Raw genomic sequence first — 16,497 nt, forward strand, 5'->3', positions numbered from 1 at the left:
CATGTATGATCCCACGAGATCGGGGACAGGGTGTGGCTGTGCGCAGCCACACCAAAATCAATTTGCCCAGACGGGGAAAGCGCAAAACACGCTCGCGCGCGTCCCGAGGTCGCGTCCAGCATTTGCCGATCCACCCTTTAGGACTGCGAGACCCTCGACAAGACACTCCCACCGCCAATTGTCGATACCCCGTCTTTTCGCTCTTTCACTGTCCCAATGATACCCTGACCTGCATACTTAGCATTTAATACTCTTTTACCTTCTGCCACCGCACACCATGGCGCCACGACGCGCAGGTCAGCCCTTCCGCCGGGTGGGCAAGTTGGGCAACACATCCTACGGCCCGCGGAAACCCAAGACGGTCGATGCCTCGTCACTCCGCAGCGGCGAGGGCACCTCGCAAAACGAGAAACTCGAATCCACGCGCCTCGCCCACCGCATCGATGAGACTATGGGCTTCGCACGCTTCGACTCGGGCAAGAAGAAAGTGGGATGGCTCGTCAACATGCATTCGACAACAATAGAGGACGAGGATGTACCGGGTGGCAGAGCCGGCGTAGACTTTTACTTCATTGGCGACGAAGGCGACACATTCAAAGCGACACTCGAATACGACCCATACTTTCTGCTGGCGATCAAGAAAGGCAGGGAACAAGACGTGGAAGAATACTGCAAAAAATCGTACGAGGGCTTGATCAAGTCGATCAAGACGGTCGAGAAGGAGGATCTAAGCATGCCAAATCATCTGACAGGATACCGGAGAAAGTTCTTGCAACTCACATTCGCCAACGTGAACGACCTCTTGGCTGTCAGGAAAGCGGTCGCACCAGTGGTAGAGAAGAACAAGAAGAACGTCAATGCGATGGATACATATGCCGAGGTTGCAAAGTGAGTCCAGCTCGTCCCCTCTGCGTATACGATGGCTAACACGCACACAGTGGCAACGGCGCATTTGACTTTTTTGATAACGACGAGTACGAATACGAGAAACGATTTACGACCACCGTTGACGCGAGCGACTTCATTTTAGACATTCGGGAATACGATGTTCCCTACCACGTGCGAGTGGCTATCGACAAGGACGTTCGGATCGGAAACTGGTACACTGTCGAGGCCAAGCATGGCGTAATAAGCATCAAGTGCATAGAGGACCGCCTTACACCAGCGGATCCCGTCGTCATGGCCTACGATATCGAAACAACGAAGCTCCCGCTGAAATTTCCCGACGCAGCTATCGATCAGATCATGATGATATCGTATATGATCGACGGTCAGGGATTTCTCATCACCAACCGCGAAATCGTATCAGAAGATATTTCGGACTTTGAGTACACGCCAAAACCAGAATATCAGGGTCCATTCATGATCTTCAACGAGCCGGACGAGAAGGGGGTGCTGGAACGTTTCTTCGAACACATCAAGGAAGCTAAGCCAACAGTGATGGTCACCTACAACGGAGACTTCTTCGATTGGCCGTTCGTCGAAGCAAGAGCTAGCGTACAGGGTATCGACATGTATCAAGAAATTGGGTTCAGAAAGAATAGCGAGGACATCTATCAGTCAGACTATTGTGCTCATATGGATGCCTTCTCTTGGGTCAGTCGAGACAGTTACCTACCTCAAGGAAGTCGTGGTCTGAAGGCTGTTACTATGGCTAAGCTTGGATACGACCCCGACGAGCTCGATCCGGAACTCATGACACCTTATGCAGCTGAACGACCGCAAACACTTGCAGAGTACTCTGTCTCCGACGCTGTCGCGACCTACTACTTATACATGAAGTATGTGCACCCGTTCATCTTCGCTTTGTGCAAGATCCTACCACTCGGACCAGACGACGCGCTGCGCAAGGGTACAGGTACCCTTTGCGAGATGCTTTTGATGGTGCAGGCATACCAGAAAGGCATCGTCCTACCGAACAAGCATCAGGCGCCGAAGGAAGCTTTCTGGGAAGGCCATCTTCTGGAGTCCGAGACTTATGTTGGTGGTCACGTCGAAGCGCTGGAAGCTGGCGTGTTCCGAAGCGACATCGCATATAATTTCGCTGTCGACCCTACGGCTATTGATGAGTTGCTCCACGATCTCGATGCGGCGCTTAAGTTCAGCATCGAGGTTGAAGAAAAGAAGAAGATAGAGGACGTCGTCAACTACGATGAGATCAAGACCGAGATCGTTGAGAAGCTCATGCAGCTCAAGACTACACCGAATCGTAACGAGCGACCCCTCATCTACCATTTGGACGTTGCATCTATGTATCCGAACATTATGACAACTAATCGTTTACAACCCGATTCCATGATTGACGAGTCAAATTGCGCGGCTTGCGACTTCAATCGCCCAGGAAAAACGTGCGATCGCCGAATGCCATGGGCTTGGAGAGGTGAGTACCTCCCAGCTAAACGCGACGAATACAACATGGTCCGAAATGCTTTGGAAAACGAGCAATTCCCTGGAAGATTTCCCAATTCGCCAAAGAGAACATTCCAAGAACTATCGGAAGACGAACAGGCTACTCTGATTAGGAAGCGTCTGACCGACTACTCCAAGAAGATCTACCACAAGGTCCACGATGCTACCACAATCGAGCGAGAGGCCATCATCTGTCAGCGTGAGAACCCATTCTACGTCGACACCGTCAGTGGCTTCCGTGACCGACGTTACGATTTCAAGGGCAAACAGAAGGTCTGGAAGGGCAAGACGGAGGCACTCAAGGCAGCCGGCGCTCCTGCTACCGAAGTTGAGGATGCAAAGAAGATGATTGTTCTGTTTGACTCTATGCAGTTGGCTCACAAGGTCATTCTCAACTCCTTTTACGGATACGTCATGCGAAAAGGATCCCGTTGGTACTCCCTCGAGATGGCCGGTGTCACTTGCTTGACTGGTGCCCGCATCATCCAATTGGCCCGCTCTCTAGTCGAGCGCATTGGACGACCCCTGGAGCTTGACACCGACGGTATCTGGGCTATTCTACCAGCGACCTTTCCGGAAAACTTTGCTTTCAAACTCAGCAACGGCAAGAAGCTGACGATCTCGTATCCTTGCACGATGTTGAACCACTTGGTCCACGCGCAGTACACCAACCACCAGTACGAGACACTGGTAGACCCAGAAACCTTCCGGTACGAGAAGCATAGCGACAACTCCATCTTCTTCGAAGTCGATGGGCCGTACAAGGCCATGATCTTGCCGACATCGAAGGAAGAGGATAAGAACTTAAAGAAGCGTTATGCTGTGTTCAACCACGACGGTAGCTTGGCGGAACTGAAGGGTTTTGAGGTGAAGCGTCGTGGTGAGCTAAAGCTCATCAAGAATTTCCAGGCTCAGATCTTCAAGTTCTTCTTGGAAGGTACAACACTGGAAGAAACGTATGGAGCCGTCGCGAAGGTCGCCAACCGATGGCTCGATATTCTCGACACTCGTGGAGCGACACTGGCAGATGAAGAGCTCATCGATCTCATTGTGGAGAACAAGAGCATGACGAAGACGTTGGAGGAGTATGGAGCGCAAAAGTCTACTGCTATCACAACTGCCAAACGTCTCGCTGAGTTTTTGGGCGAACAGATGGTGAAAGACAAGGGTCTAAACTGCAAGTACATCATCTCCAAGACGCCCAGGAACGCTCCCGTCACTGAACGTGCCGTTCCTTTGGCGATCTTTTCGGCAGAGGAAACTGTCAAAAGGTACTTCTTGAGGAAATGGTTGCGAGACGATCCCGGAGAGATGGACCTTCGTTCTATCCTTGACTGGGATTATTATCGCGAACGTCTGGCATCTGTCATCCAAAAGCTCATTACCATCCCTGCAGCATACCAGAAAGTCCGAAACCCCGTTCCCAGGGTGCCGCATCCTGACTGGCTTGACCGCAGGATCCGTCAGAAGGAGGACAAGCTCCAACAGACAAAGATGACGGATATGTTCAGCAAAAAGGTGTTAACCAACGGCGACGCCAACGTTGCGAACAACAAGCTGTCTGGGGATTTCGAAGACTTCGGCTCTGCAAAGCTAACGCAGAATCAATCCCAGATGAAGAAGGGCATAGTCACTAAGATGGTGGCGAAGCGCAAGGAGCCCGAGCCTGCAGTACCTATTGTCGACCCATACGCCGCACTTCCCAAAGTCATGCCAAGCATCGATAAGGACTATTCCGGATGGTTGATGTACCAGAAACAGAAGTGGAAGATTCAGCGAGAAGCACGGAAGCGCAGACGACAACTGTTCGGAGAGAAGGCTGTTGATGCGTCCGATGCGATCGGTAGCTTTTTCAGGAACCAGGCTCAATCTTTGTACATCAGTACATGGCAGCTTGTTCAGCTGCGACCGACCGAGACGCCTGGCGAGGTCAGAGCTTTCGTTCTGATCGACAAGAAGATACACGCTCTCAAGATCATCGTGCCTCGACAATTGTATCTGAACCTGAGGAGTGAAGATCTTCCAGATGTCTCGATTAGTGGGTGCTCTGTGGAGAAGGTCGTCAACCATTCTCTGCCGAACGGGCATCCATCGATCCATCTGTTCAAGCTCCAGATGTCGGAAGAGACATACGTCCAGGAAGCAAACAGTATTTCAGCATTGTTCAACCATTCCAGTGTCGAAGGCGTATACGAGAAGCATGTGCCACTCAATATACGAGCCATACTTGAGCTGGGTAGTACCTGCACATTCGACGAGTCGCAGAAGGGTGTGCTCGGAAAGGGTCTTGAACAAGGTTTCGATCTGTCGGCACTGCGAAAGGTGCCGACAAAAGAGCCATACCTGGCTGAGGCACCGTTCAACTATCTATACCTCTATCACGTCAGCAGCGGAGACCGCAACATCTATGGTATCTTCTCAACATCAAAGAATGAGGCGCACATTGTCATCCAGAACAAGTCCAAGGATTCTCAGGGTATGCCTAACGTCGACCGCATCTACCGGGATGCACTGCAACGACGGATGGAAGACAGCAACGGCGAACCGTGGCAGACTATGATCGAGTACCAGGATGACATTCATTTCAAGACAACGATGGTGACTACAAAGCGGAAGGCCCTTCTTGAGGTCGGGGACATTGTCAAAAAGATGAAGGCAGACGAAAGCGGGCCCATGATTGTGGTCATGCAGTCGCCAAACCAGGCTCTTCTCTCCCACGACATTCCTATCCTTAAGGAACTACCCATCTTACCGCTTCACCCTGATGAGACTGATAAGCAACTACCACCACTCGGCTGGCAGGCGTTCATTGCCAGGCGACTAGTAGGCCACTATCTTGATCTTGGGTCCTGGGTTGCCCATCTGCTGGAGCTTGCTCGCTATGGAGACGTCCCGCTCTGTAACCTGGAGAGCAACGACCCACGCTTCCTGATCGATATCGCATATGCACGACGCTTGCAGAAGGAACGAGTGATACTCTGGTGGTCTGGTCAGGCGAAGCCAGATCACGCTGGGTACGAGAAGGATGACATTCTTGGGCCCCTGGAGACGGTGGACATGCCGTCGGTAAACAACCCAGGTACATACTCGTCAGTATGCATCGACATCAACCTTCGTAACCTCGCTATCAACACCATCCTGTCGTCGTCTCTGGTCAACGAGCTTGAGGGTGCAGACTCTGTTTCCTTCAACCCATCTTATGATTCTACGGGTGACGGCTCCCACGTCATCGTGTCAGACAACGCTTTTGCAGGCGCCGGTATCACCGTCCTCCGAGAGATGGTAAAGGCATGGTGGGTTGAAGCTGTTCAAGCCGGGCACGGCTTTAGTATGGCCGATGTCATGGTCCAACATCTCGTCCGCTGGGTCAGCAGTCCGGGATCGTTCCTCTACGACCGCGCACTACACTACTATGTCCAGATGATGTCGAAGAAGACGCTACAGCAACTCATGACGGATTTCAAGCGTGTCGGTTCGCACATCGTATTTGCTAGTCCGAACCGCCTGCTTCTCCAGACGACTAAAGCTGAAGTGGGTAACGCTTATGCGTACAGTCAGTACATCATTAAGACGATCAAGTCGAAACCGCTCTTCCAATTCATGGAGCTTGAGATCAAAGAATACTGGGATTACCTGGTGTGGTACGACGAGTTCAACTACGGAGGCAAAGGATGCAACGAAGTCACCGAGGACGAGACACAGCCGGTTGAGAACATCATGTGTTGGCAGCTTGCACAGTTCCTGCCGCCGAAGTTCCAACCTACCTTTAACGATTGGGTCGTTGAATTCATCGAACTCATGCACGCACGGAAACGCCCTGGCATCACGGAAGACGGCTCGACACCCAGAGTCACCCAGATCCCGCTCCGACCACTTACTGTCGATCCGAACGAGCAAACGCAGATCCTGCCGAAGCAGTTCACTAGACCTCTGTCGAAACAGATGAACGTTTTCGCCAAGAAGCAACACGCAGAGGTCTTAGATCCCCTCTTCGCTTCCGACTATGTCTTCCCCGAGCTTCCGGGCTCGCATCTCAAGCTCACGAATCCAGTCTTGCAACTCGTCAAGAGCATCATGCAAGTGTTAAGCTTGGATCGTGCCATTTCACTGGAAGCGCGTGCGCTACGAAAGGAGTTGCTGAATCTATTCGATATTCGCGAGTTCAGCGCGGAAGCCAGCTTCACCAACCCCAGTGCCGCCCTCGTCGTCCGAGGCGTTATCTGTGATGATTGTACATCTTCACGCGACCTGGACCTCTGCCGCGACTCTTCTCTCCTTCCGGTCATTCTTCCCGACAGTGATGCCGCCCCCGTCCTTCCCAAATGGAAGTGCGACAACTGCGAGTCAACCTACGACAAGCGACGCATCGAAGAACAACTCGTCGGCGAAGTGCAGAAGATGGTACTCGAATGGTGTACGCAAGATCTGAAGTGCGGCAAGTGCAAGAGGCTACGCAGCAATGAGTTTATGGAACACTGTGCTTGCGCAGGCGAATGGGTAGCTACGAAGAACAAGCAGGAGATCAAGAGGAAGATGAATGTGTACGGCAATGTTGCAAGATTCTATACATTGGGTATGTTGGAGGCTGTTGTTGAGGAATGTTTAGAGAGTTTCTGAAGGGCATGTGAAATTGCTGTATGATGGCGATCGATCGGTACGGCGTTCTTGTCTTGGGCATGTGTGCGGAATCGGGGCGCGCGGCGTCCTCGGTCTTACTCCGCATGGGTTTTGATATCGATTTCCCGGGCTTTTCTGCCCTGTAGCATTTAGAGGCGTTTGGAGCGACTAAGTGGGGTAAACGTCGTCCATTCGTCCACTTCGCGTCTTGTTTATCCCGACGTACATATATCAACCAACCCTTGTAACAATCTTATCAGCTCATAAAATCGCGATCCTTGCTCACTGCCAATTTCTGATCAACAGTGATGAGCAGCGATCCGAATGCAAAAAAGCCAAGAAAGGATTACGTTTGAGACATGGGAGGTAGGAGCGGGGCTTGCGTCAACTTGGTCCTGGGATGCCGTGCGAGCACGCCATTTGGGGCTAAATGATCGCAAACAACAACATGGATTCAGATATGATGCGATAACATCAGAATGAGGGGATGAGGGGGAGACAAGGCTTAGGAAGGCAGGGATCGATGGAAATAAAAGTATATATAGACAAATCAATCTTGCTTTTACGTGTTTTCAACGGCTTTTGTGTAACCTTCTTGATCACGTCCATTCGAGGAATGGAAGAGACATACATACCCAGCTCTTCGTAATTCCACTTATCCTTTTCAAGACCGAGCTCCTGCCGTCCAATTGGCTCGAGAACCTTCACCAGAATGGCGCCAGCACTCACTTCTCCCTCGCCTAGTGCACCACACACACTCTCCGACCCAACCACTACAACCACAAAGAAAGCCCCCAAATCCATCTTCCCAGATGGAATACGCACATCAGGCCAACACGAGCCCATCTACTCCCTCTTACAACCCTACTCTGCCTTCCCCAAAGAAATCACCGGCCCAACAGCATGGAGCAAAACAGACTACGCATCCAACCCCGAACGCTGGACGCACATCTTCTCCGCCGACGAAATTCGCGAGATGAGCGAAGCAGCCGATACCTTCATCGCTTCTGGAACACCCTTGACAGGCATCACCAAAGATCTCTTCCCACTACCCAACTTCTCCAAGTTCCTTGAGCCGTTGCGAAAGGAATTGATCGATGGAAAGGGATTCATTCTCTTTAAAGGTATGCCTGTTGAGCAGTGGGAAAACCAGAAATCTGCTGTTGCGTACATGGGTCTCGGAACGTATCTGGGTTACTTTGTGAGTCAGAATAGTCGGGGTCATGTGCTTGGACATGTGAAGGATCTGGGTGAAGATGCCACGGCGATCGATAAAGTACGGATTTATCGGACAAATGCCCGGCAGTTCTTCCATGCCGATGATTCAGATCTGGTGGGGCTGTTGTGCGTGGCTAAGGCGTTGGAGGGTGGAGAGTCTGATCTTGTAAGTCATGTTGCGATTTCCCGAGTTCGCAAGACATCTCCAGAAGTATGCGGTTTTGCTAACTGGTTGCTTGTACAGGTCAGTAGCCATGAAGTGTGGAATGATCTTCAGAAATACCACCCTGATGTTGCCGAATTGCTCACCCAACCTATCTGGTACTTTGACCGCAAAGGCGAGACAAGCGTGGGACAGAAGGAATGGATCAAAACCGCCGTTTTCTACCTCGAGACGGGAGAGAATCCAAGGGTCTACAGCAAGTAAGCAAGCGCCCGAAGAACCACAAAGTCCTCAGAATTTCAGACTGACAGAACCGTCAACAGATTCGACCCCTACTTTGTCCGTTCCTTGACCCGCTTCTCGGACGCAGGTCTCATCCCCGCTCTTTCCGAGGCCCAAGAACGCGCCATTACCATTCTCGAGGAGACATGCCAAAAGCATGCGCTGCACATGATTCTGGACGTGGGCGATATCCAGTTCCTGTCCAACAACCATATATTCCACGCCAGAACGGCGTACAAAGACTATGCGCCACCGGCGCCAAGGAGGCACTTGATGAGGTTGTGGTTGAGTACGCCGGAGGGAGAGGGTGGATGGAAATTGCCGTTCCATGACAGTAACGAGAAGAAGAGGGGTGGGATTCAGGTCAACGATACGGCACCCGTTGCACCGTATGATGCGGAGTAGTCGGTTATCGCGGGCGATTCGTATCTAGCTTTGTAAGTAGCCTGGGAACGTTTGTATAGCAAAGAAAATCGGAGATTCGCAAAAGACCGTAAAGTGTTGCGATTCAATGTGGTATCATTCTTCTCTCGAGGCGCGACCTTTGCACCAACCCTTGTGTTTGACCGCCACACATGTTGGACTGTTCCTGTACGTGCAGCTGATCCAACAATGATCCTACTGCGCGTCAAACTTTGGTGTCGTGTGCAGTAATCCATAATCTCAATCTTCCAAATTTCATAGCGCAATTCCCTGCCCTCTTGCGACGCCGTGATGCGCATCTGCGGGTGATCTTCTTGGCCTTCAATCTCTGTTGTCTTTTTCTGCACCTAGAAACCCCGTCCGCGTCCCCTGCCACCGCCGCCTCTTCCGCGACCACCTCCACCACGTCCACGGCCTCCTCCGCGGCCACCGCCCCTTGCACCACGGTCACCACCGCCGACCTCTTTCCTTGCCTTGTTCTTGGGCTTGGGCGCGTCGTCGATGAGAAGTGTGTCGAGCGGTAATGAATCGGGGAGGATGATGTAACGGATTGTGGAACCGCGGACGGTCATTGTGTCGAGGGCTACGGTGTCGCGAGACTTGGGCGTGTACTTGACGGCTCTGAGCGCGACATTCATGAGCGGTGAGACGGAGGTGATTGTGCCGTTTACGATAGTGCCTGCGCTCCTGTCAGATCATGTTTCCAGGAAGGAGCTGAAGGTTTCGATGTAAAAGCGTGCTTGCGCAACCATAAGAAGACGCGCTCGCAACAGAGCTGCTGTCGCCAGACAACAACGCGACGAGAGTAGAAAACAGAAGGAAGCATGGGCTTTACTGACCATTCTTGAGCTCGACTGTGACCGTCTCATTCTGGCACTTCATAAGAAACCTGCGCGAAGCCGTTAGTTGCAAGTCTCTCAGAAGTTGAGGGCTAGCCTACCTGACGAGCTTCATGACTGCTGCTTTTCGACCTGGGCAGTAGTATAACTCGGAGTAGTTGTATGGGTATTATGCTATCGGCGATTGGATATGGTATAGCTGCTGCGGCGCGAAGATACTCGCGGGGAAGCTCCGACTAGGAAATTGCGATCGAGCTTCAGGCTGCACGGACCAAGGTTAATCCGTGACCGAAGTCACGTGCTCTGAAATTCACGCCCTCAAGATCAACATCAACATCACGACCTTGTACTACACAAGCAATAGGATGAAATTCGGCCTGAAGCATATGAATTCCTCGTCTCCTCTGAATTATGTACGATAATTCTAGTATACATACCGAACATACAATGACACGTTACTCATTCCTTCCTTCGATAAAAGAGTAAGTGCCCCAACGTCCCTCAGCCGACCCTTGGCCACCCTTGCGCTGCTTGCCTTTACCTTCGTGCTTGGTACGAGGTTCTGAAGTAGGCCGTGTAATCTTCAACGACCGATCTGCTTTTATCTGCCGAACTTTTGGCGACCCGCCTGCCCTGCGAGAAGAGCTTATGCTGTCTGGTGTATAGAAGATCTGCTCAGATTGTGCCTCTTCTCGAGCAGTAACCGGAGCTGCGTTCAAAGCTTGTTGCATCTCATCACTCGAGGATTGATATGTAGGCGCTGCGGGTTCGTACTGTATCGGTCTGTGTGTGATGTCGAAGCTGTACGTCTCCTTCAAGTACTTGGCGATGGCATGGTTCTCTTCCTCAGTGCCACTGCCGTAGTAACTCTTCAGCTCCTTTGCTACGAGCGTGTCCAGAATAACGCCTCGGTTCAGCGGTTTCTCACCCGCCTGCTTAGAAGGATTGTTGCTCGGTAGCGCAACTGTGGCATCCCAGCGCAGGCCCATAGCGGCAAGTCTGTCTCTGCCTGACCATCCTGTAGCGCGCAGTGGGGTCTCCTGAACAAAGCTTCTGACGCGCTCCTCAAGGTCTTCCCAGCTAACTTGCTGAACAAACCAAGGTCGCAGCATCTCTTCAACGGCGCCAGAAAACCCACTGAACGATTTGTTCGAATAGTACAGATGTTGGATCTTGCCCATAAGAAAGCCCACATCCACTCCCGTGATGGTAGGATTTACGCCGACTCGGCGCAAAAGCTCATGCCAGTCTTGGAAGATGTGCTTTCGAAGGCCCACTTCAGAGTCGACCTGTAGGGCTTTAATAAAGCGGCATAGAACTACACGAGCTTCTACTTGTGTCACCTCGCCAGCGATGTCGATGACTGAAGTATCGAATAGTTGAGGATGGGTCTGGGTGAGTAAGCGCGCTCGTGCTTTTTTGAAATATACAGCCGCTAATTTGCGTTCACTGATGGCTTCCATGGCCGCGTCTAGGGGCATTTTCAACGCAGCCTCGTATTTCATGTTCCGAAGATAACCTCGTAGGTGGAACTCAAGCTGTTCCACTTTTATGATATCCTCGATACCGCCATTGACATGTCCTCGGCGGGGGTCGAAAGGTGGTGCTAAGTTTGCTGCTCGTAGAGGCTCCATGATGTCGCTTGGTAGGAGATCTCTGCTACTAGGGTTGACGCCCAAGCTGTATAGGAGAGTGCGGTAATGTTGAGACAGAAAGCGCGCATCCAACGCAACGAGCCTTTTCGCTCGATCGACAATCTGTGTCCTCATTGCCGGCGTCAATGGCCCGTAGAAGTCACTCAAGACTTGTCGTCCTTCCGCTTCGGCACGCAAGCGCGCAGGGAGACCCATTTCTTTTCGGCACTCCGCGACAAGAATCTCTAGACCAATTCCGAAATTCCCTGTAGCGTACGGTAAACTCGATTCGATGTTCCTAAAGGTCTCGGCAGATGGCTTTTCGTAAAAGGCAGGGGTGTCTTTGATGAGGGTCTTGATTTTCCCCATGTAGTCCTGTCTTTCTCTTTCTCCGGGAAACAAAGGATAATCCCATACCGAGAAAACGCCTTCACCGGCTGCGGATTGTGTGGATCTTGTAGGAGTGTAGAGCTTTTCGCCCGCAGGATTACGGTATCCACCATTGATATACATGATGCTTGGATCCTTGGAAGCCCTTTCCTCTATGCTGTTGATTCTGGCGACAAGGATAACATGATCTGCGATGGGGAATTCATGGGTGACCTTGCACTCCATCGCAGCCAACACTTGTTCCCCCAATACCTGCGGCGCAAGAGAAGGCATATTACTAAGATCATAATGATGCCTAGGCTTATCGAGCTTAGGCTGATAGAGTCTAAGCTCTTTTGATCGCAGATTGTAGGCATCCGGATGGTTCCCTCTACAAAATAGATCGACGACTTTCGCACCGCCTCTGTCAGCGGAGGGGTAATGAACGCGAAAAAGGCCATTGGCTGCCCGGATAGCGTCCAAGGTCTTGGACGGTTGTTTGATGTTGAAGGAAATTGTAGGCGGATCGAGTGTAACGGTGCTAAGTGAAGAAACGGCGACGCCCATGGGAACGTGTTTTTGAGTATCGGGGTCGATACTTTTGACCGTGAGGACTGCGACCGAGCTCGGAACGTTACGCATCACTCTGCGTACCGAGTTCTTGAGTCGCTCTTCCCCCAGCTCCGCCTCAGAGAGCTCAAAGGCAGCATCTTGCTCTTCCACGGGCTCCTGCGTGTTTGCTATATCCTCCGATACACTTTCTGCCGGTCGTAATATGTGTACCCCTCCTCTTCCTGTTATCTTTGAATTCTCCTCCCCAGCTCCTATCGCTTCTTCCTCATGCGATTGCGACGGGGAGTGACTTTGTTGTTGCAGCAGACGAGTCGTGTTATAGTAGCGTGGGGCGCAGATGCCGTTGCGGGGATTTGTATCGCGACGAGGGTATTGAGAGGCAATTGCACATGGTCTTGACCGTTCTAAGAGGATATTCAGTATATATGTACCAATGCGCACTGAGGTACTAACGAGTATGTTGATTCCATCTGTAGAAGGCTGCGAAAAAGCGCGAAGCCGGGCGCTGCGAGAGCGCCATGTTCAGAGTAAAATCTTCCGGCTTGACCTCATGCGCCGAGGGGCAGGAGCGCGCTATGTTTCGAGAAGACGCGACTGTTGGAGGGCAATTCGGTGCGAATGACGAAGTGCGCGGGTTGAAGATGGAAATGTTAGATCGGCCAAGGCTGACCTCCGCCTCTTCGCCGCAACTTTCCTCGCGAACTTCAACACTCGACCCCAGCACAAGTCACTATGGCGTCTCCAATACCCTCAATGGGCGCACTGCGCGTCCTCCGACAATCGATACAGCCTCAAGTACGCCAGACGAATCAAGTACGACACGCGACGCTTCTCCGCCGACCCAAGCGACCCTACACCTTCACCCAACTCGTAACCCTCTCTGACGGCAGCTCCTTCACCCTGCGAACCACAAACCCACAGCCCGTATACAAGAGCGCAAAGGACCAACGGAACTCGCCGCTATGGAACCCGAGTTCACACAAACTACTCAATGTCGAGGAGGATGAGGCCGGAAAATTGGCGGCTTTCAGAACAAAGTTCGGACGAGGATGGGATGCGGAGACTGATGCCGAGAAGGTATGTCAACGAGAAGGAGGCTGAGAGAGTATACTGCGAGTGTTTTGGCTAACTCCTGGACAGGGCAAGCAGACGGAAGACCATCTTCTAGATCTTATCAGCAGCCAGGGCAAGCCGCCAGGAAAGCCGACCGATGCCACCAAGACACCACCTGCGAAAGCGCCTGCATCGACGCCTACGAAACCAGCCGCGAAGAAATAAGGAGTTTGTACACAAGACAACGAATGTCACATTACCATGGCACCGTTGTGCAGTACGGTGCAAATGTGGATGGGGCTTCATTGCAGGGTTCGACAGACGCACGCTATTACAGTCATGCAATCATTTCTGTTCCGCTAGTAAACAGTCAGAGTGCCTCGTGAGTTGTGTTGGTGTCACACAATGGGAAAACTCGTGCCCAGATGCGCCCATGTTCCGCTCCACACTCCTCGCTCGACTCATACAGTCAACTATCTTCAAAACCCATCCACCAGCGAATAATGACTTACGCACAAAACCTTCTTTCTTAACTCTCTCAATTGAAGTTCATATCTCAGTGATCGATTCTATTGAACACTGCACATCATCATGGCAAAGTCCAGCTACAGCAAGACAATCTCTGCTACGCCTCGCAATGACACCCAGCGCAAGGTCACGAAGCCTACAACAAAGAGTACGGCGGCCTCGAAACCAGCAAGCAATCGGTCCATGAAGGGCTGGGTACATGAGGAGGATTCTCCCGACTTATCTAACATCATCATCGGTGACCCCAAGGACCCCAAGAACATCATCCATGGCAAAAGGACGCGGAATGGCTCTCACATGAGCGAGTCACAGCTAGGCAAAGCTACAAGTCCGATCACTCTACCAGACGACGACAATATATCAATTCAGACAGCAAACGCCCATGCAGCGTCTCCCACGGCGTCCCCCAAACACAAAGACAGAATATCTACTAGATCTCTCGAGGAGGCGGCGCCCGACACGGAAAGCGACAACGGGCCACTAGCGCATACCGAAGAGTACAATACAGAAGACAAGGTCTCAGCTGCAAAACTCCACAGTAGCATTCTGGCCCTCCTCAACCATTCTTTTCAGGTCACCGACGATGTGTTGGCATATATGCAACATGTTTTAGGTCATGAGGTACACGCACAGGAGCTACAACGCGACGTGGACGAGGTATTGACTGAGCGGGGGAAGAAGAGGAAGAGCAGTAAGAATGTCAGGTTTGCGGCCTGAGCTGAGGCTGTGGTGGTTTCATTGGGTAATCATGACTGGTAGACATGATGAAGGTGCATATTTTGATCAAGGTCCTTACGTGTTGTGGAGTTAATACTCTTATGGTCTTATGGATGTTTCACTAGCTAGTAATACAATTCTCGGGTATTTGCGCTACCTATTGCAATCCATGATGTATCATTTTTGAATCCCAAGAGCTCGATGACATTCCTAGTACATCAAGTGCGACTATATACACGTGCCGGTTCAACACCCGCCCACAAAATCCAGACAAGAGGTATAAAACGCAAACGTCAAAACACAAATAGCCATGACATCCAAAGCATCCAGGCAAGCTTGCCACTAGCGACATACGCCAAAGATCAAACCACACCATCCCCAATGACCCTCCGCTCATGACCGACCCACTCGTCCCCCTCACTCCTCACACTCCCCGTCCGCTCCCTCCCCTCCTCATCGATCTCCACTTCCCTCGTATGGATAGTCTGCACCCTGATATTGTTCAACTCGACCTCGTCCCCGAACTCTTCTCGTGTGGGTGTGCGGTACATGCCGCGACTCGGGGCGCGGAATTTGCTAGGCGGCGACGAGGATTTGCACTCCGTTGTGACGCTCGAAAGCACTAAACGTGGTGAAGTCTGCGGACGGTTGTTGTGATGTGGATTGTGTGTGTTGATCGAGCAAGGGAAAACGTTGAGGCTGGGTCTTCGGGAGTTTGCGCCGCTGTTGGTTCTGCTGCTGCTGATGCTGATGCTGTTGCCGCCGGTCGGCGACACGTCGGCCATGCCCTTGATGGTGATGATTTCACTGCGCAGCTTTTCTTCTGTGTTTTCTCCGTACATCAACTTGCTTTGCCGTCTTTGGTGTGATGTTGTACCGTGTCTTGAACCAATGTTTTCGCCTCCCGTACCGCTCGTTGCGTCGGTAGTCATCATCGTCTTGTCTTTGGATGTGACCCAATGTAGCACCAGCGAACAGAACAGAATATCGGCGTTGCAGCAGATGAAGCAGATCCAGGCTGGTTCACCTTGCAGTATCATGAGGACGGTCAGGTTGACGACGGACGTGGTGAGGGTGGCGAGGGAGCCCATGAGCGAGCGCTTGGCTATCCGACGGAGTGTAGGGTTTGTGTTGTTTTGATACGAGTAGAGACTGCGGAGGGGAACAACGAAGAGAGCAGTCAGGCAAATCTGGAGTTCGGTCAGTTTCATTTGTGTCGGAAAGAACCAGGGTAGGAAAATGGGAGATGTACGTTCACAACGACCTCGAAAATGATCAAGGGTAGCATGGCAATCCTCTGCATGCCAATAATGCATACGCCCTCGTCATCGATGTAGCTTATTCGGCTACGATGCGTCAGTACTCGATCTTCTTTCTCGATGCAAGGGTGGGAATTTGCGGCTTACTAGACGAAATTCAAGACAACCAAGACGGTATACGGCACTTTAGCATCATCAGCGCGGGTTCTCTGGACCTGTTGGTCGCAACGTACGTAGCATGAATAGGCAGTTGAAAAGCCACAGCTTAGTCTTCAAGCGAGGCTTTTGACTCCCCCGAACGACATACTAAATCCAATCAGTAACAGCTCGAACAAGAGAAGAAAGAAGAGCCTTGTACTCACAGCTTTCTCAACAAGGAAATAGTATGTCAGGATCTTCGTCGTCATGTAACA

General features: G+C 51.6%; 7 protein-coding genes across 7 annotated transcripts; 4 read left to right on the forward strand and 3 right to left on the reverse strand.

The window, feature by feature from the left end:
* Window positions 1–277: 277 nt before the first annotated feature.
* On the forward strand, window positions 278–7,026 carry POL2 (DNA polymerase epsilon catalytic subunit; the record flags this gene model as incomplete). The annotated part of the gene is made up of 2 exons (XM_049383435.1): window positions 278–888; window positions 939–7,026. 2 exons carry the CDS (start codon window positions 278–280, stop codon window positions 7,024–7,026), a joined length of 6,699 nt encoding a protein of 2,232 aa, XP_049248953.1.
* A 712-nt stretch (window positions 7,027–7,738) lies between these two features.
* On the forward strand, window positions 7,739–9,094 carry J4E84_000801 (uncharacterized protein; the record flags this gene model as incomplete). The annotated part of the gene is made up of 3 exons (XM_049383436.1): window positions 7,739–8,410; window positions 8,489–8,667; window positions 8,731–9,094. The coding sequence occupies 3 exons, from the start codon at window positions 7,739–7,741 to the stop codon at window positions 9,092–9,094; spliced, it is 1,215 nt and encodes a 404-aa protein (XP_049248954.1).
* Window positions 9,095–9,459: 365 nt separating this feature from the next.
* Window positions 9,460–10,066, reverse strand: SMD1 (mRNA splicing protein smd1; the record flags this gene model as incomplete). The annotated part of the gene is made up of 3 exons (XM_049383437.1): window positions 9,460–9,791; window positions 9,952–10,001; window positions 10,053–10,066. 3 exons carry the CDS (start codon window positions 10,064–10,066, stop codon window positions 9,460–9,462), a joined length of 396 nt encoding a protein of 131 aa, XP_049248955.1.
* Window positions 10,067–10,406: 340 nt separating this feature from the next.
* J4E84_000803 (uncharacterized protein) lies at window positions 10,407–12,248 on the reverse strand (the record flags this gene model as incomplete). Its single annotated transcript, XM_049383438.1, has 1 exon — window positions 10,407–12,248. The coding sequence occupies one exon, from the start codon at window positions 12,246–12,248 to the stop codon at window positions 10,407–10,409; it is 1,842 nt and encodes a 613-aa protein (XP_049248956.1).
* A 1,032-nt stretch (window positions 12,249–13,280) lies between these two features.
* J4E84_000804 (uncharacterized protein) lies at window positions 13,281–13,805 on the forward strand (the record flags this gene model as incomplete). Its single annotated transcript, XM_049383439.1, has 2 exons — window positions 13,281–13,604; window positions 13,668–13,805. 2 exons carry the CDS (start codon window positions 13,281–13,283, stop codon window positions 13,803–13,805), a joined length of 462 nt encoding a protein of 153 aa, XP_049248957.1.
* A 366-nt stretch (window positions 13,806–14,171) lies between these two features.
* Window positions 14,172–14,825, forward strand: J4E84_000805 (uncharacterized protein; the record flags this gene model as incomplete). The annotated part of the gene is made up of 1 exon (XM_049383440.1): window positions 14,172–14,825. One exon carries the CDS (start codon window positions 14,172–14,174, stop codon window positions 14,823–14,825), a length of 654 nt encoding a protein of 217 aa, XP_049248958.1.
* Window positions 14,826–15,187: 362 nt separating this feature from the next.
* Window positions 15,188–16,036, reverse strand: J4E84_000806 (uncharacterized protein; the record flags this gene model as incomplete). Its single annotated transcript, XM_049383441.1, has 1 exon — window positions 15,188–16,036. The coding sequence occupies one exon, from the start codon at window positions 16,034–16,036 to the stop codon at window positions 15,188–15,190; it is 849 nt and encodes a 282-aa protein (XP_049248959.1).
* Window positions 16,037–16,497: the final 461 nt, after the last annotated feature.

The sequence above is a fragment of the Alternaria hordeiaustralica genome (genome assembly GCF_023758085.1).
Source record: "Alternaria hordeiaustralica strain BMP 2776 chromosome Unknown scaffold_1, whole genome shotgun sequence".
Classification (NCBI taxonomy): domain Eukaryota; kingdom Fungi; phylum Ascomycota; class Dothideomycetes; order Pleosporales; family Pleosporaceae; genus Alternaria; species Alternaria hordeiaustralica.